General features: G+C 40.1%; 1 protein-coding gene across 4 annotated transcripts; it reads right to left on the bottom strand.

Annotated features, from left to right (window-relative positions):
* Positions 1–6,547: 6,547 nt before the first annotated feature.
* On the bottom strand, positions 6,548–24,988 carry mmp16b (matrix metallopeptidase 16b (membrane-inserted)). Of its 4 annotated transcripts, none has more exons than XM_067475027.1 (11): positions 24,444–24,988; positions 22,324–22,472; positions 22,096–22,110; positions 18,454–18,570; positions 16,810–17,114; positions 13,263–13,424; positions 12,851–13,068; positions 12,623–12,761; positions 11,779–11,929; positions 10,120–10,235; positions 6,548–9,716 (listed from the first exon to the last, which is right to left on the bottom strand). In XM_067475027.1, the coding sequence occupies exons 1-11, from the start codon at positions 24,570–24,572 to the stop codon at positions 9,355–9,357; spliced, it is 1,863 nt and encodes a 620-aa protein (XP_067331128.1). In that variant the 5' UTR covers positions 24,573–24,988; the 3' UTR covers positions 6,548–9,354. The 4 variants fall into 4 exon arrangements, with proteins under 4 accessions (XP_067331128.1, XP_067331131.1, XP_067331130.1 ...); XM_067475030.1 differs by lacking the exon at positions 24,444–24,988 and adding an exon at positions 24,126–24,395; XM_067475029.1 differs by lacking the exon at positions 22,096–22,110 and having other exon boundaries at positions 24,444–24,987.
* Positions 24,989–26,221: the final 1,233 nt, after the last annotated feature.

The following is a 26,221-nucleotide window of genomic DNA, read 5'->3' on the forward strand; positions in this document are numbered from 1 at the left end:
TGTGCTTTTGTTTGATCTCTATGCTAATGTAAAGAGGGACTGGATATGGTTTGAAAATGTAATACAAACAGGTACTTTTGTGCCCTAAACTCACCATTGAACTCTTTTAAACCACTGCATTTACTTTTTCTTTTTTACTCCTCTCTTCATTTATTATATTATGTAGCTTGTTAAATATTCCCTGCAATACACATCTCTATCAGTGGAGACATTGTTTGCATCCTAAAGGCTGTTATAGTGCCCTCTACAGAAAGACGATGCATTTACTGTGTTTGCAGTTTAACTGTTCACAAGATCTTGTTTTTTCTAATGACCCTCACCTTTGGACTTTAAAGTAAATTATACCACAACTGGCAATACAAGCCAGTGGTTTACTGGAGTCATTCATCGGTTGTTTCTGGTCTTTACTGTATGTAATTTTCCGGTAGGGGGCTTAGAACCTGTAACCAATAATCACATTAATATTCATTCATCAAAAAACAGCGGAAAAGTGTGATAAAAAGCAAACATCAATCTTAAAAACTACAGATTTTAATAGAGGTACAAGCTCCAAAGAAGAAACACGGGCAGAAAAATTTGATTTAACATTACACTTTTTCTAGTACTACTGTACATTTTTTACTTCACGCCCCTGTGCTTCTTAGACAAAAATAAAACCACCTAAACACTGTTGGTACAAACACAAAAACTGAAATTTGGTGTGAGCCTTACATTCATAACATTTCAGACGAATTAGTTAAAAAAACTAATTATACAACTGTTCAAAGAAAGGAGCTTTACAGTTTGTTTTATTCATATACTTCAATGCTACAATGAAGTAAAGCAGTGGAACCAATATACAAAAAAATGTGCAACCCAAGTCATTACCCTCATATGATAGACAGCAAATTACCGAAATGCTGCACATTTATAGAAATAAAAATAATAACAAAACATGCCATTCACACAATCATCAAGTCCAGTCAATAATCAATTTGGTTCATTGCAGTCTAAACAACAATCTCACTCTTTGTTCTTTGACCCTTAAACTAGATATGGAAAAACTTCCCCCAACAAACTTTTAACAGGGAAAAAAATGGAAAGAACCTCTCGAACAGCACTGTTTGCTGTTCATGAGCATGAGCAAGAGGGACACTTCTTCCAATTGCTGTTGTGTCTACTGAGTGGAGCAACTAGATATTTTTCAGTTTTCTGATTTACATGTTTGTTTTTCTGCAATTTAGAACAAGCTTTAAATTTAATGGGGAAGTTTGCAGGTCATCAAAAGCAGCCCGTAATCTGGGGAAGGCCTGGTTTGCTGTGATATTGAAGGCATGCAAGAATATATTATTACCATAGAAATGTTCACTGCAGTGCTTTGTTGGAGGGTAGATATTTATAAAAACAGGGAAAAAAAGCAGCTTTACAGTATTGCAGTATTATTCTTTAACAAACACTTTTATCGAAAATAGGTTAAACCAAAAAGATGATTGGATCCAGTTGCAGGAGAAATATCAAAGCCCACAGTGGGCAGTTTAATTACGAAAACATAATAATCAAATGTATCAAAAGATTTGGCCATTTCTATGAAAAGTGATACACAGTGTTGCTTTTGTCAAGTTATTTAGCAGTGGCCTCCACCAATTGTTGTGATGAGCAGATCTAGACTGTCTGAATTTTTAGCTTGTTAACATCTTGTTTGAAAAACATGGACATCAGCATGATGATACCAGCCACCGCTCTTCTGGGAAAGCTTACCACAAAAAATTTCAAACTTGGCTACAGGGATTTGTTCAAATTCAATCCCAATATTGGGTCATAAGATATGGCTCACAGTCACTGTTCCATTCATAACAGAAATGTTTGATGTGGTTGAGATCAGGGCTCTGTCTGTGAGCAAAGTCTTTCTAAATTTCTTCATTGCATATATTTCACACAAGTTTCACACAAGCTTATCAAAGTTAATCTACAAAACGATTAGCGGCAAGTTGTTTGCAAAACAACATTTATATGAAACATGCTGTGAAAATACCCTTAGAGTTCCCTTAATTGAAACTAATGGACCTTAGCAAAGGTATATTAATAAAGGGTGCACAGTGTTTGGCAGTCCACCAAAGCTCCGTATTATTAAGGCATTTTTAGACATCAATTTGTCTTGTAAAGTATTATCTATTTTAAAACCACACGTACAAATCTGCACAGACCATTTAGTCGAGAAGTGATTGGACAAAGCTGTGACAATTAACAGTAGCTGGAGAACAGTTTTTGTTAGCTGGTTTTTAATTGCTATTAAGGTTTTTTCTTTTTCTTTTTCTTTTTCTTTTTCTTTTTCGGTTCTTGTTCTTGCTCTGTTGATATCCATAAGTGGATGCTGCTGTATAAACAGATTCAGTAAATATTTATATAAGTTTAAAAAAATCTAAAACGGGACCCAAATGACACACTGTAAAGTGCCCATGAAGATTTAAAATGTCTTATTTTGGGGGGGTTACAATAATGCAACAACATCACAAATGTTTGTGGTGATATTATTAAAAGGTCCAGCAGAATTATCATGAAATTTTAATCTCAGTAGAGAAATGCTGCAGTAAACAAATAACAAATAACAAATACATTGTTTTGGCAGTCGTACAGGTTTAAAAGTACAGACAAATGATAATTTTCTCTCTTCAATATCAAAGACTTCTTTTCAGTTGCTTAGCTATAAAATTCAACCACGCTGGTGTGAAAGACGCCATGAAATTCACGTGTTTATGGGTCATGCAAATCATTTTTCCATGGGTCAGTGTGACAGGCCAGTAGTGTACAAGTTCTTCCAAGTTGCTCACAGTATATAGAGGCAAGCTGACAGCAGAAGCCTTTACACTTTGTCTGGTGAGAACGTTACCTCTGGAACAAGAAACAAGCTTCATCATGGCTGCGAGGACTGTGGTTGTGGCCTGTGTTCTGTTTTTGGGAATGTGCATCATCTCAGGTGGCAGCCCGACTGAAACAACACACGCCTACTGCAAGATTGTCTGGTAAGATGCATCTGTGATTTTTTTCCTTTAGCCAATGTTTCATGCAGTGTGAACAAGAAAAATGATATATATTGCCTACTTTTCTTGCTGTTTTCAGGATACTTGGATTGACATGTAATCAGGTTAACACTGCCATTGTGGGTCAGATTAAAACCACGGCCTCATACAGGGTGAGCAATAGTCATTCTCATAGATTTATTTTGATGACAGTCATGTAACAACAAGCATCAGAAACAAAATACCTCTTTTGTGGTTTGAATTCAGCTCGGTCCTGTGACACCATCTCTCATTCAGTCCAAACACACTTCTGGACCAGGCCAGATTGAAAGCGTTAATTTCACTATGAGCCCCACATTTAGGGGCTTGGGCTGCCATGTAGAGGTAAATCAGATAGTTTAAAAAAATGCTAATAACCTTTTATTAAATATAAGAAATGTTTGTGATTTATAGGTTTTTACCTAAATCCACTGTACAAAAAGACATGAATATGTTTTACCTGGTTGTTCAGGGTTCATCTGCTTCTGCGTTCGTGTACAGCCTGATGGACAATGGCACCAACTACTGTAACCTCTTCAAAGTTATTCAAGGTAAGTGTTTACTCTCTGGGACATTACTGCTAATTCTTTTTTTAAATTCATGAACTCTATAGGTATATGGGTGGCAGTGGCTCAGGTGGTAGAGTGGGCGCCTAACGACCACTCCTCAAGACCACATATCAAAGGGTCCCTGGGCAAGACACTGAAAGCCCAACAGCCCATTCTAAATCCAAGTGGTGCATTGCTGGTCCCAAGCCCGGTAGAAATTGGTGAGGGTTGCGCCAGGAAGGGCGCCAAAACTGTGCCAAATCAACATGCGGACAAATGATCCGCTGTGGCAACACTGAACTTACACATAAGCTGAAAAGACGGAAAAGAAAAAGAAATTTAAAGATTTAGCAAAATGATAGACTTGTGGAATTACAGTAAAAATGTTATAAATTACTAATAAAGCAGAAAAAATGAATATAAGGGAATGTGTCTATGCTGCAGCCAGGCTGTTTGATGAGACATCCTCCTCTATTACGATTTATTTATGTATTTAATATTAGGATATTTTAAAGCATATTCCAAATGAAATAAACTATTTGAAAAAGTAAAATACTGTAGCTTTGATTTTTGTAAAATATCAAAGATTGTACGATTGGACTATCCCTCATTGTTTACCTGTCTGTGCAGGAAGTGGACTGACCAGAGCTCCAGGCTTTGTTGAATTTTCCAATGAATGGCTCTGCCTTGGATACAGACGTTCGACCTGCCAATGACTGTGAAATCTGAAATGTGTTTCATCATGGTGGGACTGTTTTATTCTTTCATGGAATTAAAGACAATAGATTTACTAAATGAAAGCTTGTTTGTGATGAAATAATAGGTGATGTGATGGCAGCAATAGCTTACAGTGGCTAAATTTAAAAATTGACCAATTAGCTGTATCTATATGAAAGGATGGATATTATTAACCTTTGTCTATTCGAATAATTTGGTCACTACTAATATAAAATGCCGCCAATTAAAACATGCCCTCGTTTGAAACATGTTTTAAATAAATTCATCAATAAAGTTAAAGGTAAAGTGCTTGATTTGTCATTACACATGTAAAGTGTCCAATGAAATTGCATCAGATATTCAGATGGAGATTAAAGGTGCTATGTAAACAAAGTTTGAATTGTTTGCTTTAATGAATAATTAACACATAGTAGAATAATTAACTCTCAACTTGAATACTGAGAAAATACCTTGTAAAAGTAAAATTCATTGCAGAGTTGCTGTACTGGATTGCATTAGAGTGTATAGGTGTACCTAATAAATTGACCAGTGAGTGTAATTAATATTTGGCACCAGTGACATGCAGTGACATGTAAGGAGCTTCCTTGTCTTGATGTCAGTGGATGTCTGTTATCTCCTCTTTTGGCCAACTTATTATGACAGTCGGGTACCTGATGAACAGGAGGATGTAGGTGTAAATCACCTGGACTCTCTCTCTCTCTCTCTCTCTCTCTCTATATATATATATATATATATAGAGAGAGAGAGAGAGAGAGAGAGAGAGCACATCAGCGGATGTTTCATAATGCATTGTGGAAGGGCAAATACTGCATTGCTTCACACAGTATCCAAATGGGAGATGTAGCTTACTTCAAACTAACAGTATAACAGTAGTTTGTTTTTAAACCTATCCATTATGTTTTTGAGCAATAATAAGAACCAACTGAACCTTCTGTACTGAATTGACTGTTAAATGTCCTTATAAAAAACTACTGAACCTACTAGGAGTGTAAAGATTGTCTACTAAACCATAATTATGGGCTGATGGGAGCTGAAAACTGCTTTTTAAATGATTCTTCTTTGATTTTGATTCTTTTCAGAGTGTGTGGATTTTTCATGTGACATTTTCATTTCATTAGAAGTTGGTTGAGGGTAAATGCAACACAGCTACTCGTCAAAGATGCTCTGAAACAGGATGTACGGTAGAAATTCCCTGACTCTTAACAACCACTGCTCTTCTTTCACTCCCTCCTTCACCAGACTTTCTGCAAAACACAGAGCTCAGCCTCTTAAGTTGAGAGTTGATTTTGTGACTTACCAACTTGAATAAAGCATCGCACTTTCCAGGCCAATAGTAAACTGTATGCAAATGAATTACTGATAAATTTCTTGAAATTCTTGGAATCACACCTCTCCATGGACCCCTGAAAGCACCAGTTGTACAAAAGGAGTCAAACATAGTCTGTCTTTCCTAAACAATTTATGCTTTAACAGATCATCTTCAGTCTGTCCCTTTGTTTGTAACTACACTGAACTCTTTGCTCAAATTGTGGGAATAATCTCTGGTGTTTTGTTTTTTCACCAATTAATATTCATACCAAATATTGCTACATTTGATTATTGATTTTGTTTGCAATCACTTGTCTAATTTTGTTGAATATATATGGGTTATCTTAGTTTAAATAGATTATTTCATCAGTGTCAGATTCAAATGTTTGTGAGTGAGAACATGATACAGAACAAACTCATCGTGCACTTGTTCTATTTACAATATACAGCTTTTTCATTATCCATATTATGGACGGATTAAACACAAAATGCTTCCAAGCAGACAGTTTACAGTGTTTATATACACGCTATACGTACTCTGCTTCTTATACACTATGCTGCTTGTGCAGTATCTGTGTTGACTGATCTTGACTGCAGTGATTGCAAAATGCTCCCGTTTTCTTCTGCAGCGTTGCCTCTCTGGTGTACTGACTGACTGTAGCCCTAATGCTAGGCAGCATGTGTCAAAAAAGAAAACACTAGACTCTGGAGAAAAACGGGGACAGGTCAGAGAATTGAGTCTTCCTGCTTTCATGCAGCACACGGCGACAATAACAAAACAGTAATGTAAATGCCTGTCCTTCAAAAGTGTTTGATTTACCTCTTGCAGACAGAAAAACATTCACACCAAATGAATTGTTTATTGGCAGTAACAGATGAATGAGAATCCTTTTATAGCAGTGACACTAGAATAGAAAATTGCATTTCAAACCCACTTTATTGACAGCTTCTTGCCCTCAGTACAATACAATGCAAGATTTGAGGTGCTGAGCACAGAGGAATAAATACGGCAATAAATACAGTACCGACTCACCCCACTGGTTATCTTTAATTCACACTCGCTGGAGTCATAGGACCCTTGCCACAAACATACAAACTGATAAGACATCATACACAACACTGAGCCAAAGGTTTTGCTTGCACCTTAAATTACAGTGGTCATGGATAAACGAGGACTGATGTGTGCCGCAATTCAACACTGCTTTAGGAAAGCAAATGCATTCCTTTCTATAAAATGTGCACATATTCTTTCACGATTTTGCCTGAAGATTGAACCAGGGAGGACAGACTGGAAGCTAGTCATGGTTTGGTTTGGAATCTGTCAATGCATCCAACAGAGACCTGCAATGCTGATCGGTCACTCGAAGATTGAAAGCTATAAAAGTGTTCACGGTCAACAGGTGTTTAAGAATGACATCTTAGTTTAACAACGGCATGTATTGCCGTTATATACAGTAGGTTTATTCACTTAAAATTATAATATGATAATAAAACCCCATCATGGTTCAGCTGATCACCTCTCATCCATTTATCCTTCGTCACATAAAACTATGGTCTAAAATCACAAATTCCTTCTCTGATATGTTATAAGATGGCATTGGCTTGATGTCAACGGAAGATTCTCCTGTACAGTCGATGATGTATCAAGTAAAGAAATAACAAAAACAAGGAGCACAAGTATCATCTAAAAACAAATTACGTCATGAATGCACACATACAGATCATCTGGCAAATTCTGACAAACACCACACAACCACAATTTCACATGTATGGCAGGCAACCAAAGGCAATTCTGAGACAATATACACTATTTCACTAGGCTGTGTGTTGCATTTATAATTCAGTACACTTGGAGAGAAAAAGCTTGTGCTCATACCTGATCTTCATAAGTCTATCTTTTAAATGCTTTAGATCATTTCATTGTCAGGCTTACAGTATCTCATTAAACAGTTTTAAACCTAAATGCTGAACATTTGATGTTGTATATACACTAACATCATAGATCGTAATACATGTAAAATATTGGTCATCAAACTTATTTTTGCTGGTTTATGTTTTCTGATATGCCTGTTAATTCCATCAATGTTAGAGTACGTTATTAGTATTAGTAATTTGTTAATGTAACATAATTGGAGTTCTTATTATAATGGTTAATTATAGTTACAGTGCATAAAATAACCAGGATACATTATTGAATAAACAACCTATTTTCTGACATCCAGGATTCTACTTCTGTTCGTGTTAGTCTTTCTTTTTCTTTTCTTTTTTTTTTTTTTTTAGCAACATTGGTTTTGCCTTGCATTTCCTTACGTACTCTTAGTTGGTGAACAGATGAAGCAATCTGGGTGATGGCCGCTGCTGTAACTTTGATCTTCTTCAATAGAGAGGCTGCGAGGATTTCTGTTTTTTTTTTTTTTTTTTAATATCTGACTCATTTTAAAATAACAGGTATATGTAGTTTTATTTCTTTATGCTCCCCATTTTTTTTCTCCTGTACCATGTGAAATATTATGAAAACTCACAAGCCTTGTACAAAAGTTGGAAAATAAATATATGGATTAGTAAAATTGTTTAAAATGTACAGACAGACACTTGTTTGGAGTATTGGTGTCCAAACCTTGCAGGAAAATGAGGAAGCATGATGTTAGCTGTTCAATAATTGACACCACAGTACAGCACACATACAGTATAATGTGGGTAAGTCTCTATCACTCAAACACACAAACATACATACCTCACTTTCTCTCTTGTTCCTTCTGGTGAGACAAAATGATATCCAATGCAATTTATTATCATCTCGTAGCATTTTGATCTTATTGAACTGTCCTTAACTTCTGGTTTTTAGTTGCATTATGAGCAGAAACGAATGGCTTTGTACACTGTTTGTATTTCTGCTGTGTCCTGTCCAGTTCCCAGCTACCAGAGAAACAGAGAGAGAAAGAGAAAGGAGTTTAAGCAATCTGTGATTAAGGCAGTCTCATAAATATTGCAGAGAGATTTTTGGCCCCTGTTTTGGAGATAGACTGCCACAACAGTCTTGAGTTGCGAACTCTTACTAATGGCTGCTTCCTATCCCCACAGATTACAAAGCAGATGGGTGGATATGAATAGAAATGGCAAAAGAAAATCTGAGTATGATGCCACAATGTTCCATCCACGGAGGAAAAATATCCCACCAAAAAGAATACAGAGCAGTAATCCTCTTTGGAAGAAAAGGTCATATTTGGTTTGTGTATCAGTTCTCCACACAATGAATAATCTTTTATAGGGACCCTAAATATAAGAAAAGCACAGCTCAGGGCAATTTAATTAAGAGATGAAAGGAAAGTAGAAGCCTATATCTAATTTGTCCATGGAAGATAGTGCTAGGGGCTTTTTAAGCTGCGTGCAGAGACGAGGATAGACAAAGGTCCCACTTAAAGTAAAGCAGTCTCACTTAATTGAGTTCAGTCCAAGATACAGAAAAAGTCTAAGCAGATACATACATATTAGTTAGACATGGGAGATGTGGCTGCCTCACTGTCTTCAGCTGACTACTGCTGATCACTTTCTTATTTGCAGCTTGCACGTTATGAGTTCAAGCAGTTTTAAAATCTGCCAACACAGCAATCTTTGTATACTGTACCCTTAACAGTGATTCCATTTACTGTAATTAGGACTTCAAGCTAAAACTAGACCTTGATCAGAGCTTCGCACCCCTCTCATTACAGTGCAGTGACAATGCCTCACACCCACTCCTGCATGGAGCGCTTGCAGTACAGTATGTGCCGCTGTGTGCTCTTCCGCCTGAACTGGAAAACAGTGTAGAGGAGGACCATCATGCACAGCGCAAGGACACAGGGGATAGCAATGGCCACTGCTTTCTCCGTGCCCCCCGTGCTGTCCAGTTTGATGACAACATCCACATCACTGTTGTCGTAGTGGCGCTCCTCGGCCACAGGGGGGCTCCAGTCCCAGTCAGGGTCTGCAGGAAGGCCGTCACAGCCCATAAAGTCCCTCAGGATGGATCTTGGGTAGCCAGGCTCCACGCGAAGCAGCTGGTTGTTGAACTTCCAGTATTCCTTTCCCTTGTAAAAGTAGGTAAACCCTGGATAGAGGGATTGTGGGACATTCGTGGAAACAAGGACAAAGCAAGTGCTCTTTAGTTGATTGCACCATTTAACAAATGTGTGACCACAGTACAATTCAATGTCTCCGAAAAATGTCTCATATCAAAATTAAGAGTTTGTCTTTGCTGTTGGTTTTTGGTTTCTTAGGGAGCACAATTGTGCATCAGAGAGTCTTTAAACCCAGATTCTTTTCAAAAATCCTTCTCAGAAAAGAACATACTTTAATAAAAGCAGTGTAATGTAAAAGCCGTGTATGCATTGATGGTTTATCACTTTCACCTTGTACCTGCTATGAAGAGTTAATGTGAAATATTAATGTAGTGCTTGAATGTAAAAATACTTTAGGGTCACTCAGTTTCATAATCAGTAAGTCACGCATACCGTTGGCCTTATCCACAAAAGCACCCTGTGGAGAGTCTGGTATGCCTTTCCAGATGGTGATTGGTTTGGGATAACCTGGGTCCATGGTCCTCATGTCCTCATTGTACCTCCAGTATCTAGAACCGGACAAACATAAACACCAGAACGAGAGTCAGCAAAGAGGCTTAAAAGTCAGTGACTTGAGTCAAACACATATTTGTCCTTCTCGGAATTTATGATGTTGCAATTGCAACAATTCATTCCCCTCAATTCTAAGCAATTTAAAACCTAAAAAAAGATCACAACATGGATCACAATTTTTTTTTTTAGAAAAGCTGTCACCAAACCAGACATTTTAAGCTCCAACAAAAAGGTCTGCAAAATCCTGGAGGAACTGACAAGTTGAGGAAATTTCACACACAGAAATCAGAGCAATCATCAAAACCTAACAACCAAGGCCCCACTTCTTTAAAAAAAAAAAAAAAGTCTACACAAAGGCAGGTAAGGTAACTTACCTGTCCTGTCCCTGTCAACTAACGCCAGGGTCAAAATTATCCTGAGAGGCTGAAGAGCTTTATGTGAAATCTTGTCAACATCAAAACTTTCTGCTCTTGGTTGATATTAAAATAGAAAATCTATGACTGCATTTAACTTGCCTGTATTTATCACATTTATCATGTTTGCTGTTTTTAATTTGCAGCTAGACATAACACAACACTTTTAATCTGGCCAAGTAATGATGAGCAACCAGCTTAATTCATTTGACTCAAGAAAGACTAATCTGTATAGTGTTTATCTGCCTCTGCAGATTAATTTCAGAGGTCGGTTTCTCACAGAGTGGTGGTCACATATATAAATCGTGTTACACAATGTTCTTTCTTTACATTAGAATAAACACCAATCTGTCGCACATAAAATTAGAGAAAAACACTGAAACTTGAGACGATGGATATAACGTCCTGTTCACCATGATGTGCAGCAGCAGGTTGAGGGATGACAGTATCATGACAAAGCCTTTTTTCAGCTTTCACCACGGGTCTCCAGGCCTCTTAGGATATGATTTATCATGACAGCTGAACAAACATATGAGTCACACTGGCATTCACAATATAAGTCCCTTGCAACGCATACACATAAACAACAGATCTTGTGGTGGTGTTGGAAATACTGCGTGGTTTCAGTTCAGTGCATTACAGGTGACAAACCCCAAATCTGGTTAAATCTGTGCACATTTACACCAGGTTTTATTAACAGGCCTATAAATCTTTAGAGAAAGGAACCTAAAGGAACTTGTTGCTAGCCTGATATAACAAAGTTTTGAATAAAATACTTGCTCTAACACTGGATCAGAGCACTTTAATGCCAATAAGCAGTATTTGTCAGCTGTTAAAAAGGCAATCAGCAGTTTCAAAGCAACATGAGACAGCTTGCAGGGCTTCAAAGATGCCAAATTATTAATGCATTCATCAACACACCTGCACAATTATTTAACATCTTAAAGGAAACAGCCCTAAAAAAAAAATCACTAAATGTTCCAAACAGAAGTGAAAATACACTGATAAAGAGGAATCCAAGTAAAAATGCTTCCACTTTTCCCCCCTCATTATCATAACCAACAAACTTTATCAGTGGTCCTCGTATTACTCTGATATTCCCGTTCTGCCATACTTCCACACAAACCTGTCTCCTTTAAAGAAGTAGGTTTTAGCAACATCCTCCCACCAGACAGCTGTCTCGATACTCTGAGTGGGCATGCCGTTCCCAAACAGCGAGATGTCCTGAGGGAATGAAGGCTGCAGAGTTGTGTCCTTGAAGACCCAGAATCGGTTTCCTAAAATACACACAGTTAAGCAGCTCAGGGACAAATACATTATCATAATGATGACCTTAAAAACTGCGCTAGACAAAACACTGCAGGATCTCAGCTCATTCAAGCCTTCTGTCTGGTTCTTCACTAGTGAGTCTGTTCACATGATTTCAAAGGTCAGATGCTATCTCCACAGCACAAAATCTATGCAGTGTTATCTACAATAGAGTAAATAGCCAAGATTTTTTGTTTCAATTTTTAGTGATGCTATTGTTGCATTCAATCATTTTGATCATAACTGCCTCAGGCAGAGTAAAGAGAGTCGATGTGTTGGTGTTGTGCTTGCACTAAGTAGCTAGACATTGGCACACACAAACAGTTAAGTCTCTATGAGTGTATAAATAAAGCATGAGGCCCTCTGATATCACTGGGTGACAGATGTCATGTTAATCTGCCTGATGGATGGATGGCTGTACCAAACGTGTACTCGTTCTTTTACCACATACAGTTGGGTCCAAAAGTCTGCATCTCCTTCCTTTGACATATTAAAAAAATAAAATCAAGACACACTGAGCCAGTACAAATGTTCCTTTATCAGAAATAACTAAAAGTTAAATTTGTATTCATTTATTAAGGGGGATACAAACTTTAGCACTTCTGAAAATTGTCACAAAATACAAACAAACAAAAAAAAACAATAACAATTTTGTTTATTACCTTTGAAAAAGACAAATTTCCCTTCACTATTTTCATACACAGCATCAATTTTGTGAGGTAAGCCTTTCCAGAAGTAATTGATTTGCATGGGGTATCCAGGGACTACTGAGTTGTCCCGTACCCTCCAGAACCACTGGTCCTATAGAAATGGATAAAGTAGAATCATCATCATGCCAAATTTCTTTAATATTTGCAGCCATGTGTGCTCAACCTGATGATCTACTCTACCTTGAACACAAAAAGCTCCTTACGGAGGATCGCCAGAGTGTTGAAGCCTCCATCACAAATGTTGGGTTTAGAGTTTGGGTTCGAGGGCTTGGCCCCCTGTGGAGGACGGTGGGGTCTGGCATGGCGGTCATGCTTGCGGGGATCTGAGGGAGGATGGAAGCGTGGTGGAGGGACAGTGGGTGGGGGCCTGGTAGGTTGCGGGGCTCTATCTGGTGGACCTAAAAAGAAAAGAAAATATTTAGTCCTCCTTTCATATCATTCCTCTTTGTCAATGCAATGTTTACAGTATTTGTGTTTGGAGCATGAAAAAAATGTATGTAACATTTATAGACAGAATTCCTTTGCTGAAATTCCATCTTTATCATCTTTGATATACAGAAATAGAGAGACAACTTATGAATTGGAACGATACCATAGATTTTCTGGATGCCTTGTAGGTCATCATGAGGTAGTTTGAAGTTCTCTGTTTCCATGTACTGGTAGAAAGGAGCCATGATAGCAGTGGGATCATTAGAGTGCTCTAGACCGAGGGCATGGCCCAGTTCATGAACTGCAACCAAGAACAGGTCATTACCTGGAGAAAGGACAAAAGCAAAACTGCAATGAGGAGGCAGATGGAGATGGACAAGAATGAATAAGAATAACTTTTGATTTGCACAGACACACTCATTAAACAAGAGGCAGGACGAAAGCACAGAAATGGAAGTGAATTAGTCCCAGATATAAAGAACTTTCCCTTACAGGTGCTTTCTGCAAAATAAAGTCCATTCAAAAAAGAACCTCAACAAAACAAAGAAAAAACTTTGTATCTGTCAATAAGAACAAAGAAAGTGAAAAGACAGCATAGATTTGCAGTCTAATGAATTGTGAAAGAATTACAAAAATAAAGGTTAAAAAAAGGCGATTTTAAACATCATGATTAATGTGATTATAAAATGATTATTTTAGCAAAAGACATTTATATAAAAATATCTATATAGCTACTGCATTGTATCTTTCTTTGTTTTTGCACATACAGTGCTAGTGGAGCAGAATTCCTGGCTAAATATATTAAATGTTCTGCACTTATTCAGCACTTTTCTACCTATTGGCACTCAAAGCCCTTTACACTGCTTTTTATTCACCCATTCACACTCACAATCACACACACACTCAACCACACTGATGGGGGAGCTGCTATGCAGCTGGCCAATAGGGAGCAACTAAGTTGGGGTTCAGTGTCTTGCTCAAGGACACTTTGACATGTGACCAGAGGAGCCGGGGATTGAACCAACAACTGTGAGATTGGTGGACAACCGCTCTACCTTCCTGCCACAGTCGCCCATTTTATTACAGGTAAGATCATTAGGAACTTTTACAATTAGCAATTGTAACCTAGACTTTAAATGTGAGAATTCGTTTTTTCTCTCTGTTTTATTTCAGTGTAAAATGCTTAGCTTTAAGTTTTGGACTATTACACAAAATCGAGAAATTTAAAACATTAATTCTTAGAAATTGTCATAATTTTAAAATAGACAAATAATTAAATGTATAACTTAGAAATTTGGGTTGACTAAACTACATTGAAACTAATCATTACTGGCAGGAAGATGACCCACAGGAAGCTTCCAGTAACCAATATGAAGCAGTACTGTGCAGGTAAAAATTACTGGAGGTAAATTGTCAAGCATGAGCACTTTTTCCTCTTCTAGTCCATAAGAGAAGATAAATGTTCTGCACTTTTCTACCTATTGGCACTCAAAGCGCTTTACACTGCTTCTTATTCACCCATTCGCACTCATAATCACACACACACACTCACACACTGATGGGGGAGCTACTACTATGCAGCTGGCCAACGCTCACCGGGAGCAACTGAGTTGGGGTTCAGCGTCTTGCTCAAGGACACTTCCACATGGGACCAGAGGAGCCGGGGATCAAACTGCGAGATTGGTGGACGACCGCTCTACCTTCCTGTGCCACAGTCGCCCCACAGATAAGATAAGCCTCATGTTGCTGCCCAGGGTGCCAGAGAACAGTGACCACAAAGAATCACCGCAGAGAACAGACACTGACCCTCTGTCAGCAACTACACGCTTACACCTTCCCATGCATTATAGAGCTAACAACCCACCTCTTCCACCTAACCAGAAGTGTCCCACAAAGACTCCCGTGAGACAGGCAGAGCTACCATTAGTGTACATTTCAACATGCAACATTTACAGTCACACTGCTGTGAAAACCCATTAAGAGTTGCATAGCTTTTAGACGTATACGCTGAGACAGGAGCTTTTCAGAATCAGCCTCAGCACAGCACGCAAGGGTGAACATGAATATGACTTGGGAGACTGAGACAATTACCATTTTAGTATGAGCAAAGAGAAAGAGGGAGGAGAGCTGATGGATGGCAGGCAGTTTCCCAGAAGAAGCACAATAAGAGCTGTAACTCTCTTCTCCCACTAATGGGAGAATAAAGTGTGCATGTGTGGCACCTGGGTATTACTGAAGCAGCCTGGAGCTCTGGGAGGGTAACGCCCCATAGGTAGGGTAATTAAAGTGCGTTTGGTTCTGGGCTGCTGCACTTATCCACTCTCCACACTTACGTGTGTGCTCTTTACATATCATAAGATAATATAAAATGACATGATACACCTAAATGATAACCCCTAAACTGTTAAATATGGAATAAGATAACACAAAACATAAATAACCAAAACATAACACACAATATGACATAAAATCACATCACATCGTAATGTCACTTCATTGCTGAACCCAAAATCCAAAATGAAGGGGTTGGGCTACACTAGTAATTACATAACCATACAATCATAGTATATGCTATGATGTGATGTGAAATGAAATAACAACCCATATTATTAACACTATGAACCAATCAGCCTTAACCTTAAGGTAGGTAGGTGTAGGTCCCTGTCTGCCACCAAAACAGCTCTAAATCATCGAGGCATTGACTCCACAAGAACTCTGAAGGTGTCCTGAGGCATCGTCATGTCAGTAGTCATGTCAGTCCTTTAAGTCCTGTAAGCTGCAAGTTGGAACCTAAATGAATCAATATCCCATGGTGCATCCTGGCCTGAGCTCTTGCAGGTAAAAGACATTGTGATTCAACAAATCCGACCACCTTCTTCCATTGTTCCATGATCCAGTTCTGAGACTCATGTTATGGTGAGCATGAGCAACTTGACCAGTCTTTGCCTACGCAGTCCCAGACACACTTTGGACAGACACTTACTAACGGATACCACAAACACCCCACAAGACCCGTTTTCCATTTTGAAGACACACCGTCTCAGTTCTCTAGCCATCACAGTTTGGCTGTTATCAAAGTCACTCAGACCCTTACAATTACCAATTTTTCCCAACACATCAACTTCAAGAAGACCGTTCCTTTCTGCATAATGTATCCCATATAGTCACTGTTATTACATCTCCAGTGGTTTTGATGATGTGGCTATATAATATAACATAACAAATCAAAAAATACATCAAAACACAGAAGATAAAATGGCCTGGCATCACTGACCTGATATTATCTTTACATTTAGTTGAGATTTTGGTTTTAAATGTTTCCACTGTACTCTTGTACAGCATAGCACTAAACTCCATCAAACTGACTAAAACACATAATATGTATAATAATGGGCCGGCAAGCAATGTCTTAAAATAGCATGACTTTTGATGCTGTCATCTGAGGAGCTTATTATGCAGAAATGACACATCAAAATCCTGGCAGAAGGGGCGATCCATTTTTACAGCCTGATGGCCTGTTTTTGGCTAAGCATCCATTATACACTGTCCTGTTACACCACCTCTGTCATATTGCCCTCCTGCCTGGCTATTCCATCAATCCTCATGGTTTTTTCCTGACTTTATTATTCTACCACAGTCAAGGCTCTTTGTTACCTTACAACCACCAGCACGTTCTCTTACTTCTGACACCCCTTTCCTCTTCTACTTACCATCATGGTTGGAGTGCCCTAATGTCCAGGGCTCATCTGAATCAAAGTGTGTGTCCCCTCCTATGCCTGGGCCAGGGAAGTAGGCGTGGGCGAGGAAACCTCCTTCCCCATCGAAGGGTGAGCTGTCACCGTGAAAGCCCGAAGCAAAGATGATGGTGATGTCCACGTCACGCCTGCCAGTCTCCAGGGCGCTGTACGGAACGGCCTCAAAGCGCAGGGGAGTCACACCCTGCCACACATCAAACGCTCGCCGAATTGCATCGTGAGTCTCCCGGGCGCCCACCTTTGGCGTGACATTTTTTATACTGTGGGTAGAAAAATGAGTTAGCCCATTGGAAAGATTACTCAGAGACAGATTATCAGGCCAAGCTCTGCAAGTCATAGTGTACATATGTTTGAGAGACATGGTAAATGTTCTGCACTTATATAGTGCTTTTCTACCTATTGGCACTCAAAGCGCTTTACACTGCTTCTTATTCACCCATTCACACTCACAGCAATGGGGGAGCTGCTATGTAGCTGTAACTAAGTTGGGGTTCAGTGTCTTGCTCAAGGACACTTTGACATGTGACCAGAGGAGCCGGGGATTGAACCAACAACCGCAAGATTGGTGCTCTACCTTCCTGAGCCACAGTCACCCCATGTTTAAAAGACATGAATGTGAATGATGCAGCAGTTATAAAATCAGCTTAAAGAAAATATTCAAGAAACACTGACATAAAATACTGCATCAACCCCTTCCCTTGTTAGCCCATCAATTTCAAAAGAACATTTTACTTTTCAAAATAAGAAGAGAGTAAAAAAATTTTGCACTTGACAGAACTATTTCAAGCCCAGCAGCATTCAGTGAACTTTTAACACAGGAGTCGTTATCAGTCCCTGGCAGGCGGAGAGGAAAAGGGAAATCTTCTCTCCCTCTCTCTCTACTCATTTTCATGAATAAAGTGCAGTCAGCAGCAGAACTGGCTCAGCACTGATTGACATTCCATTAGGAGAGGTGGCTCATCAATTCAAATTCGGGGAGGAAGGCAGGATTTGAATAAATTGACAGTGTTATCGTCTATTACTGCTGTAACCTGTCAATTTGCGGTTGTGCCAGAGACGCGTTTATCGGTTCTCCTTATAACCTATTAAAAGCTGGAGCTTAATCAGGCGTGATAAGATGAGAGTTTGAATATTTCTGCTGAGATTACACAAAATGTACTCTCAGGATTTTAAGGAGTTTCATATGAGGCAGCAGAAATCCTTCAATCTTCATGCTACTTAATAAATGTACTTTGTTTTGTGGAAATGACAAATAAATTGAAGTGTTAAAAACAGCGTCATCCCATTTGTCAGTTTGCTAGCAAACTTTTTACATGCTGGAAAGTAAACATACTCACAGCACACATGGGCAACTCTGCGTGTTAATCGAAGTGTTTCTAAATGTGTGACTGCGACTGTATTTTTGTGCATGTGTTTCCTCATATGTGACGTAGTTGCACAGTCTCTATGACTCCACAGAGCATGTGATCCCAGGTGGTTAAAAAGGACGAGAAGAAAGACAGAGGACAGCTGAGAAAATTACCTTGGCACACTGTTACCCTACAATAAGCCCTGCTAAACTCAATGGTTGTTATGACAACTGCCACTACTGTATCCCACCTGTAAGTGATGTGTGTACGCTGCCACTTCTGCCCTGTCAGCGCATATCGCCGCGTCCGTGACCTCGAAGTGCTTTTAAATTTATCTGGAACTCCACAGCGTGGCTTTTGCATCCAACTTAAAAGAGAGAAGAGAAGAGAACAGAAAAGAAGAGATTTCGATTTTAAAGGTCCCTTTATTGGACATTACAAAACATCAGCTAATCTGAGTCAAATCATCGCTTTAGAAAATTAAAACAGTAAAATGCAGAGATACAAAGAAAAATATAAACATGGTAAAAGAGAAGACCTCCCCAAAACCCTGAAGCCACATCTTTAAAAGGTCGAACATTGCTGAGAGTCTGGGCCACTCGATAACAATGTGTTCTAGTTTCTCCGTCTGGGAACAGAAGACGCACTGATCCGCAAAGCTAGGGTCCAGCCTCTGTTCGTGGCTATTGCCCCATATATGATCCTCCACTGGAGATCTGCTGTCTGCTTTTCGATGGGCAGCTTGTACAAACACTTCCAACTGGCTGTTGGGGAAACATATTGACCAAAAAAACTCAGCGAAAAAAACGCAACTCTTTCAATCCTGTCAAAGAGCGCAAGTTCAAAACCGTTTTGCAGATTTGATAGGTCGCTTTTTTCTCTACATTCTGAAATGTACTCAGTTGAGTAATGAGTGGCAGGAAGTTCCTTCACTTCAGCTGTGGGCGAGTGGCAGCAAGTTCCTTCATCCCACCCCACTCCCAGGTGGAGTGAGCAATGCAGAAGGAAAGTTGAACTCACGTCATCATTCCACTGGTCAGAGGACTGTTTTCTGTGAACACTCTCAAGGATTGTGGCAAGGCAGCCCAAACTTCCTCCACAACTTTATTTATCAGACTCTGGCAGTCTCCCTCACAGTGTCCATAGACGTTCTTGACATTTTGATTAAATGTCCCAGTTTAGCGCAGCCAGCCTCTCTGAAACTGGTTCCAAGACTCGTGGACGGCAGTGCTTGGGTCCTTATGAAGTTGCCTAAAAATACGGGTTCCTCAAACAACCACATTGCACATGACATGACATGACACACCTGCAGTACAGAGCTGTAAAAAGGTGTTAGAACCGTAAAGTCCTCTTCCTCACCTTGTAGAAAGGAAAGTTGCCCATCATACCCCATTTGCCCCACTCTACTCAGCAACAGGCGAGAAATGTCGAGTCAGTGCTACCCACAGCTGTACAGCAATTTCTGTGAAGTATAAAGTCTGAAAGAGGGAATCTTTGAGTGAATATCAAGTGGCTGTTGACCCCCTTTAACCATAGGCAGGTAAGAGAACTGCTTCCTGGAACCAGTGTTTAATAGACCAGAAAAAGTCCACGATGATTCTCTGGATGTCCACTATCAGGCTGTTTGGTGGTGTCATGGCAAGGAGTCTGTCCCACAGAGTCGAGACAGCCAAGTTATGGAAACAAGAACTCTTCCCCTATATGACAATTGAGGTAGCAAATATTTCCATTTCGAAAACCAACGGCAAATCTTATCAATAATTCTATCCCACTTTTTTCTCTGAAAATACGAAAATCGAGAAAAAGTCCCACCACTTTCAGCCCCGTCTTCACTCACTGAAGTCCTCCAGGCAAACTAGGCACTGGCTAACCTCTCCACTGTCCAACTAGCAGCAAACTGCCTGTAACAGAATCAGAGTCTCCATGTAGCTTCTCTTGAATGGTTTTTATGTCTGCCTCAAGGTCCTGAACTGCCATCTTAATCTTAGCACTGGAGCGAGATGTATACTGTTGGAAAAAGACACATATTCGTGCCTTTCCCACCTCCCACCACTGCCTCAGAGAAATAAAGTTTGTTTTCTTAAGGCTCCAATGTTTCCAGAATCACTTGAAGGCAGAAAGTCTAATATGACTTCACCCTTTCACCGGGTGAAATCATTAGAGTTATGCTAATAAGGTGGTGATCAGGGAAACCAACTGGGCCAACGAACTCTCTCATCCTGAAAATAGTCAAATATGTACTGCAGTTGAAATCCGCACCAATGATAAGTGCAACGTGCTTGTAGTTACTTTATTTATTTTTCAGTAAAATGAAAAAAATCCTGCTCTTTCTGTGCCTTGATTTGGAGCATATAAGTTGACAAGACATAGCACAGACTTCTCTGTTTCTACTCTAATAATAAGGATGCAGCCTTTTACCACCTATTTGGTGGATATAAATACGTTTGCATTTTTCCTAATTAAAACAGCCACCCGTGAACTACAGTTACAGCCATGACTATAGAAACATGGACCCTATTCTACTTCACTGCTGAAATAGTATGTCTCTTGTAAAAAGAGCACATATAGTCTTTTTTTCAAAACAAAAAAAACCTCAGCAATTAAAGCTCTTTTATGTCTGTCCCTCCCTCCATTAATGTTTAAGGGACTATTTTTACCTCCTGCATTAGAAAGTCAGAAATGAAAGACAAGACAAGGTAAGCAGAAAACAGTAGAGAACGAAAACACCATTTGATGCCAGATCATGTTACTTTGACAGCCTCATCTTTAGGTGTTTCCTCCAGGGAGTAGACGTCTGCATTTCTATTGGAATATTCACCAACAGACCGGGTGTCTGACTGAGTGTCATACTCCAAGTCTTCTCCATCACCTGTCATTTGACTATTGCTTCAATACTTTCTACAGGTCATGACTGTGAAGCTGTTTTAGTTAGTCCTGCCCGAGTGCTGCTAAAATTCTCCGCAGATGTATCCTGTTGTTTTACAGACTTGCTCTGTACATCCCTGTTATATTGGGTAGACTGTGCTTTACCACTACGGAGCAAGTTACGGGACCAACCGCCACATCTACAGTCGGACCGGCTGCGGCATCAACCGCTGGGCCGGCTAAGGCCACGGTGACGGAGTTCATTCTCCAACAGTTTGTTTGGAATAAACGGCGGTACACCTGACACAGTGACCAGCGTACTTGCATCAACCAGTCTCAGATAACCACACCAATCTCTATGAGGTTGTTGATTTCATGCTCCGCTTTCAAAGAACACAACTACCGCTTTGTTCATTCTTTTCGCGAAAAGTAAATTGGCATGTCCTACCTGGTCACCAACGGCCAGCAGAACCTCTTCCACGGTGACACTACTATCCGGCGGGGTCCTAATTCCCTGCCGGAGGGTTGGAGGTGGCGTCTCCAAGGACGCCATCCCTCCTAGTACACGGGCAAAAACTCAACAACAATCAGAAAAAAATAGCAACAACACTTACCTGATCATGCAAAAGAAAAACGGTGTAAAGTAAACAGAGAAAAACCCAAAACCTCGCACCTCTCACAAGCCCTCCACGCTCACGCAGAACTCCCAGCATGCAACGAAGAGAAGGTAAGAGAAGAAAAGAAGAAGAAGATTCCAATTTCTGCACAAACGTTGTGAGGCAAACAACACTACAAGACATGACGAAGCACTGACGTGAACTCAGTATTTATCTTCCTGACAAGTGCCAGATAATCACAACGGAAAAAACAGTGTTGTGTAAAATACCATTAAACAACTCCAAACTAAAGCCGTCAAAATCTCAATGAGAGTTGAAAAGAAGTCAGAAGACTCATGTTTCTCAGTCATGCCACATCAGAGTGTCACAGGTACAAAACACACAATACATAGGCAACTGTTAATTCTCACCTCAGCGTGATATCACTGCATCATCATGTTAAATGAGAAGAAGGAAAAGTGTTAAAACATCCACCTCATGAACATCTCTATTTTTGGTCTGGTTAATTTATGAAAACATCAACATCCATTTCTTCAACATTATAAATGAATGAGTGGAATGTTTGCATTAATGTTACATCAATGGCCTGGTAAAGGTTCACCTCAGCTTTGTGCAGTCACACCTGTGTGAATACTCACTCCTTGGTTTTCTCATCCAGTGTCCCTGTGACATTGAGACCATAGACGCGCTGCATGGCAGCGATGGCTGAGTGCATGGCTTGGGCCGAGCGCATAACAGACATTCCCGGTTCTGTGCGTGGAAGGTAGCCATACCTCTGTAGCCATCCCTATGAGTGGGGGGGGGGGAAGAAAAAAATGTGAACCTTTATTTCAAGACTTGTTTTTAAATTCTTTGCATTCATTAGAAAAGACAGAGGAACAGATGAAGACGGAGTAGACGTGCAAGGCAGGTTCTGGGCTGAAACCTCATCCAGGACATTTCCCATTTTTATGTTTTCACCAGACGGCCATTACACTCATGTTTGTTCAGATAATAAATGAGGTAATAATCTACTACAATATACAAGTATCAACTGAGGATTGTATGCAGTACATCAACAGCTTATAAAACAGAGATTATTTACTCTGTGTCTTCCCATTAGCAGACATTTTGTGTTTGATTAGGTTGTAACCACGTGTAACAATTTCATTTTATTGTGTTGTTGAGAACTTTACAGGCATTAAGTACAAACACAGATGTTCCTCTGCTCCAGTGGATGGGGGGTCTTTGCTAAAGGACACCACAACCATAGCTGTTTAACAAGGACAAAGTACTGTTTGTTTAGTTACTGTACGCAGTTTGTCCCAGTCAGTGGTGGAACAAAACTGGGTAGGGTAACTGGCAAGATTCCAAACAGAAACAAGCTTCGTTTCCACTGCCAATCCCATAATAAAAGTCAATATAAATATGGCTCCGTGCCATTCACTCTGCATCTCACAGCTTCACAACAGGCTGAGAAGTGACTAACTACTACTATTTTCACTACTTTCGCAAGAACTGCAAATGAACTGTTGTGGTTATGTTTATATTTCACATCAAAGTGTAGAGGAAATGTTAAATGAGTTACTTGGAATTTGCAATTAAATAGTCTGCTTGTTGGCTCAAGTTGTCTTTCCAGGAGAGGTTTAGGTTTAGGTTCTGTTTGTTTGCTCAGAGGCTCAGTGCAACCATCTGCATTTGAATCACTGCTGGTGACCTAAGAGTTTGTCTTGTGGCTGCAGGTCACTGTACATGTGCAGATCTGTGGCCCTGCCTCCACTTGCCCTACAAACCGAGAGCGTGGCTCGATAGAAAGGAGAGAGGTGGCACAGAGCATCTTCTAAGGGTCACTGCCAGACTCAATCCTGGTGCCACTAGGTGCCAACACTCTCCACAGCTGTCCACATGCCAATTGGCTTCCTCCACTTATATACACCACACAGCCTATGAGATCTGCTCCAGTTATAGCTAATGCGACTAGCTGTCTCCTCTGTCCATCCCTCCCCCAGTACTGCCTCTATCCCCCATTCTGCTGAGCTAAACCCCTTGTTTATCCCTTTTTTTTTTTTTTTTGCTCTCTCCTCTGAATTTGTTTCCTATGTGTGTTGTGTTTGTTCAAAGGCACATATCTCAGAGAGATATCAGGCAGATTTCAGTGAGCCATACAATTGAATAATGATATGTGTTTGTGACTATCAGCCTCCGCATTTAATTTGTTTCTGAGTGGTGGGAGGGGAGCCTGTGGTGAGGAGGAAAATGACATCAATTAATAAGGAACAAAAAAGCAAATCCTATTATGCAACTTGTGACTATGAATGTTTAATCTCCCCCAACACTATGACGCTGCCAAAGCATGTGTTTCTTTATGTCAGCCTGTCACAAAACTATATCTAGTAATGAAACCATAACGCTGCAGGGCACCTCTGTTAAAATAGACCACATTGCCCAAGTGCCATCATACCTGTGTTGCACATTTAGGATCCGTTTGCTGGATCAGTTCAGCTCAGGGACCGCAGTGTGATAGCCTTAAATGAGCATCCTTCTCTTCCATTGCACCCTACAAATGAGGGATGTTGCTTGTTTTCGACATTCAGTATACGAGCTGTGCTGATAGGTTTGTAGCGTCTCCAGTCTTGTGCGTTATGGTAATTGTGCCCACTGATAGCGTCGGGAGCCAATATATAGAGTATATAGGTTTTTTTCGTGCTGAGGCAGATGGTGTGAAGGAGAGAGCGCGGTCCTTGATGATAACAAGGGAAGAGAAGGCCATTAATCTTACCTCAACGCTGAACCGATGATCCTCTTCTCCGGACACCGCACACGAAATCGAAAGCAAAAAATGCAAGCAGAATGCTGCCGCGTAAAAGCAATCCGATGGTTTTCTTATAATGTAGGATGCTAAGGTCATAATGACCTGTTTTTTTAAAGTGTTTATCAGAAGAAGCCGCCCGTTTGTTTTGCCTCTAATGTCAAATAAAAACCATCAGGCGAGCTGTCAAGATTCGGCTGAAAACGAGAAAAATTAGCCGCGTTTTCTAAAATCCCGATGGTGGCATCACATGTTCCGACGTCAAGCAGAGATAACGCGGCATGTTAGACCCTCTGCCCTCGCCATTCTTATTTACATCAGAGGCTACATCTATCCAGCAGCATCAATGGCCATGTACAGTACCCAGTATGCGCAAGATAGGCTCCCTCCCTACTCGACGCCTGCGCTTTGATTTCTCACACGGCGCAGCGCCGCTTGGCAGCATCATGAGAGCTGCCGTACAGGGTGCATAAGAGATGAAATGCCATTCCTCAGAACTGCCTGTACGTTTGACTTTTACATCGCTTTGACTTTTACTAACCCCAGCCTGAACTGCACATGTGCAGACTGATGCTTTGATCTTACATTTCTGCTCGTAAACAAGGCCCAGATCCAGATTATAGACTGATGTAACCCACATTCCTTTGCTGATGCTTTGATAAATCTAAGACGAATCGTTACGAGTTTGTGTGCATTGACCAATCCCTTGTAATAAATAAATTATAGCCTGGACCTCATCAATAACATGCCTCATCATTATATTTTGCCTGTACATGTACAATGAGGACATCAGGGCGGTTGGTAATAAGCCTGAACTTTCTCACGTATATTAAAAGGTCTGTCGCACACTTAACCCTATACTGGTCTCTGGCCCGAAAACCAACAACAGACGACCCGAAAGCTTCTCTAAACATTTGTAGCTCCTTCACCTTGATCTTTATATATATATATATATATATATATATATATATATATATATATATATATGGTCCACTAGAACATCCTGCCTGGAGAAAACATGCCACAAGATGGCGGTGTTTCATTGATGAATGAGGCTGCCGGCTGGTTGCTTGCAAAGCTTTAAGGACACAGGAGACACTGAATCCACCCCACATAAACGAATGAGCCAAGAATTTGATCTGACATTGAGTGAACATGACAGTCAGAAACGGCAGATAGAGAGAAGTGAAGATGTTTGTGAGTTTTCAGTGAAGCATAGTCTCTGTGGTTCTAAAGACTTAGATACCGTACTGTAAATAATAAAGCAACTCTTCCATTATCAAACCATTTACCTGCTGTTCATGACGACTCGGCATCGGTGAAAGCTGAGTGGTCTGATTAACATATAGGCCTTTCAGCATATTCTGATGCAGTCTTCTGTCAATAAACCCTTCATTTAAATTGGAGGCCACTGTCTCTCATGTACTGAACAGGTCCCGCTCACTGTGAATCTCACATCCCCTTGGAACCAAAGGGGCAGCTGTAGTGCAACTCTCGCAGAGAAATCTACATTTTAGCTGATCATGATCTCATTCTATCAATCATAAGGTTTGGAATTATCTTTCAACACAAACTATGCACTGTTAAAAGCATTTTGCCAGCGGTCAGTCTTTTTTGATTCCTCTTTGTTGAGGTTTGTGAATGACTCAAAGATTACTGCAGTTTGGTGCATGTTTTTTTTTGCAGAAGACAACAATGGCGCCAGCTTTGGGAATGCAGGCCCTCACCTCAGGCAAACCACACCCACA

This window comes from Channa argus, chromosome 14 (assembly GCF_033026475.1).
Source record: "Channa argus isolate prfri chromosome 14, Channa argus male v1.0, whole genome shotgun sequence".
Lineage (NCBI taxonomy): Eukaryota > Metazoa > Chordata > Actinopteri > Anabantiformes > Channidae > Channa > Channa argus.

Bases quoted from the DNA above. Each gene is read 5' to 3' on its own strand.
- mmp16b (XM_067475027.1), bottom strand. From the start codon at position 24,572: ATGACCTTAGCATCCTACATTATAAGAAAACCATCGGATTGCTTTTAC. The intron at 17,115-18,453 runs GTGGGATACAGT...TTCTACCCACAG, and splicing joins CGTACACACATCACTTACAG to TATAAAAAATGTCACGCCAA. The intron at 10,236-11,778 runs GTTTGTGTGGAA...GTCCGGTTCTAG, and splicing joins TACTTCTTTAAAGGAGACAG to ATACTGGAGGTACAATGAGG.